This window comes from Thunnus thynnus, chromosome 15, assembly GCF_963924715.1.
Source record: "Thunnus thynnus chromosome 15, fThuThy2.1, whole genome shotgun sequence".
Lineage (NCBI taxonomy): Eukaryota > Metazoa > Chordata > Actinopteri > Scombriformes > Scombridae > Thunnus > Thunnus thynnus.
In genome coordinates this window covers 6,558,513-6,562,090 of record NC_089531.1, presented here as the reverse complement: position 1 = coordinate 6,562,090, position 3,578 = coordinate 6,558,513, and the positions used below count along the sequence as shown (strand labels likewise).

Genomic DNA, 3,578 nt, shown 5'->3' with positions numbered 1-3,578 from the left:
ATCAACGTACAGGGTAGTCCGATAGACTTCTGTTGAACTCCCACAACATCTGAAATAGACGCCATGAGACCGATGATGTCTATATTAGATGACAAAATTCAGCCTGGTCGCCAGAATAAAACATTGGTTTTTGCAAACCACAAATACGTTGAATATCTACATTTCAACACCTGTACTACGGAGCATATTAACATTTCAACAATACTTATCATATCAACATTTTTGAAGTGACGTACTTCACATGACATCTATATAATCTGACTTTCTTCTTAGGAGTAGGAGGGTTTGGTGGATGGCTTGAAACTTTGTTGGCAGAAAGTTGGAAAGCAGCAGAAACATGGTTCGAGACCACCTTGCCATTTTTATTTTATTTTTTATTTTAACCCAAATCATGATCTTTCCCTAACCCTAACCAAGTGGTTTTTGTGCCTAAACTTAACCAGACCTTAACCACCATGTTGTCACACCATAAAATATAATTATTTTTTAACGGTGACTGCCGTGTTACTGCTCATTGACAAATTATGCTAAGCGGTACCCAGTGCATTAAAAAGTGACGCCACGGGATCCAGCTTCGATATGTGACGAGTTGGCAGTGAGAACGTGTTGACAGAACACCAGTACTGTACAGAAACTGTTATTTCAGCAAAATCCTGGATATATTCAGTGTCAGTGACACCTGAACGACATTATTGATAAAATTCATAAATTAATCTAACATGTTGCAGACCTGAATTCATTTCTTTAGTAGCTGCATTTCAACTGACATCTCAACAGTTTATGTAATAGATACTAGAGAGAAATAAAAAGAAGCAAATTACACTACCAGTCAGAATGGGAAGGTGTGTCCAAATTTTGGACTGATACTGTAAATGAAAGTTGATTTGTGTTCAACAGAACTGTGTGCACACCTCTATTTACTAAATTTTGGTGTTTGCGCTCTCTGCAATTTTTGTTATGGACCAATCTCTGTGTTATAAAAGCATGAAACATTGGAAACCACTGGGCTCGCTGTAAAATCTAACTTTACTGCATGTAATAGACCCATGGCGGGTATGCGTCTTGTTATACCCCCGCGGTGATTACGCGCTGGTCTATAAAGGATTTGTAAATAATTTATTTACCATTGCTAAAGCCATTGATTAAACCCTTTACAAAGGACGACTTATCAAAAATGGTACAGGTAAAGCTTGATGTAAATGGCGTAAAAGTGCCCAATTTGAAAGTGAAAGTGAACTGTATCGCTCTAGGCCTTCTACACTCTCACTTAAAACGAAACAAGTAATTTTCGACGACTAAATGTTAAAAAAAAACCAACACATTTTAAAGTTAATCTTACCTGAAAGTGTGACCGGAAAGAAGATGAGCAGAAAAACAAGCTCCATCGTCTTCATGGCATGACTTTTTGGGGAGTCCTGTTGAGTGACCGCTGCGGTAGACAAACTAGTCGCCGTTTTAATTTTGTTGTGCGTCTTCGTGTGTTGTGTGGGAAGGTGGGACCAAAGTACACCAGTATCATATTGCACCTGATGCGTGAAGGTGTCCAGCCCACTGACTATCACTTATCTATACAGACACACATTTTACCCTTGGAGCAAATGTAATAATTATACATATTTGACAGCTGAAAGTACAAAAAAAGATGTACAAGTTCACTGATTCACAATAGTGTGCATTCGGTGATTCAGTGGGGCGATTTTTACAGTTGTCTGGATTTATAATGGACAACTATTCTGAATTGCCTGAGTCAGAACATCAGTTATTTTACTTCGATTAGTACGACCCGAGAGGGCCCATGCGTATCGCTACACAGGCATGTACTATAGGCTATTGCACATATCTCGGTTTGAATTATCCTGGTGAATTATCCTGGTATGACCTTTGCATACAACAAGAGTAACCTAGTTAATCATGATTCACACAGCGGTGAGTGCTGAACTGCAATTGGACCTGAACTTACATGGCACTTAACTCGCTTTGATCTCTCCTGAATAGATCCTTACTTGTGATTTATTAACTCTCATGTGTACGTCTCTTTGGATAAAAGTGCCTGCCAAATGAAACTGTAACATCGTAACATTGATCGATTGTTCAGTGTCTAAAATGTCAGAAAATAGTTTTTTAAAAAATGCAGATCATATTACATATTCAGATTAATTGTTTTGTCTGACCATCAGTCAAAGACCTAAAGATGTTGAGTTTACTGTCACTGGAAACTGTGGAATTGCAAATATTCACATTTCAGACGCTGGTACAAGAGAATTATAATTTATTTAGTTAAAAAATTACTTAAATGTTCAATCAATTATCAAAATTGTTGCCAATTAACGTTATGTCAATCAACTAATCAATAATCATCTAATCATTTCAGCTGTAGAGTTATGCCATATATAGTGGGGGACAACAGGGGCCCAACAACAAACCTTTGCCTCAGGGCCCAATAGCAGGTCACTCATCCAAGTGGAGATGTTCAAAACTGACACTCTTTTTAAACCTATTAGACAAACTGTAATCATATTGTTCCAGAGGGTTGATACAATTGTGTTGCACCGCACTAAGATAAATATCACTACCGAAAAAGCGACTTTTTCAAGGTCACAAATACCAACCAAAAAAAGACTTTTTGACTCATTTTTATGATGTTAATTTATTGTGTATCTGTTTTGGGTCAGTAGTTCTCTGATTTTTAGCCCTCAGTGAGTCTGTGTTTGGTGTAGGTTGTTTAGTTGAGACTACTGATATTTTTGTGGTAAATGTCTTTAGTGTTGCAATTTACTTAATTAATTTTTTTCCCTAAAAGTAATATTTCCCTACATGAATTTGCAAATTTTATGTGTATCACATTCTGTAATATGAATGCACCAAATAGGTGCTGATTTTAATAGTTTGGATACACATTTTATATAATAAATAATATTAAATAATACATTTAATTTGTACTGCACTTTTCATTCAGAGTGAAATTCAAAGTGCTACAGTATCACTAACACAAAAGATATAATCATTAACCCGACTGTGGAGGAGGAAGTGCTAAAGTCCAAGACTAATATTTGTTTACTTTGATAGATGCAACAACTTCATTAATCATTAAACGTTTTTTAATGACAGTTTCTACTGTCAACAGCACAGCACTGACATTAGGGATATAAGACAATATAAATCAAAAACAAAAAAACAATTGGTCGAGACATGTTGTCTGTCTCACATTAGGTAATTTTGATATTTTTGTGGTGAATGTCTTTAGCTTTCCAGTTTATTTAGGTACAATTTTACCTGAATCTATTTGCACATTTTACGTGTTTTCCACATTCTGTAATATAAATGATTTCCCATCTCCATTTGACATCAAATAGGTGCTGATTTTAAGGGTTTATATACACTTTATATCATTAACCTGACTGTGGGGACTTCAAAAGGAAGTGGTGAAGAAGACTGAGTGAGATGTTTGTTTCCTCTTATAGATGCAACAATTGTGTTAAAGGTTTCTGAATGACAGTTTCTGCTGTCATCAACACAACACTGACATTAAGGAAATAAAACAGTGTAAATTTATCTGTTAAGAATTTTACTACCAACCT

At 35.9% G+C, this 3,578-nt stretch overlaps 1 protein-coding gene across 1 annotated transcript in view; it reads right to left on the bottom strand.

Annotated features, from left to right (window-relative positions):
* The window catches only part of LOC137198612 (major histocompatibility complex class I-related gene protein-like), a 15,596-nt gene extending 14,118 nt beyond the window's left edge, over positions 1–1,478 (bottom strand). Inside the window, exon 1 of the mRNA XM_067612462.1 lies at positions 1,340–1,478. Coding sequence (XP_067468563.1) covers positions 1,340–1,394 — 55 coding nt within the window. The 5' untranslated portion in view covers positions 1,395–1,478. The remainder of the gene's footprint in view (positions 1–1,339) is intronic.
* Between the last annotated feature and the right edge of the window lie 2,100 nt (positions 1,479–3,578).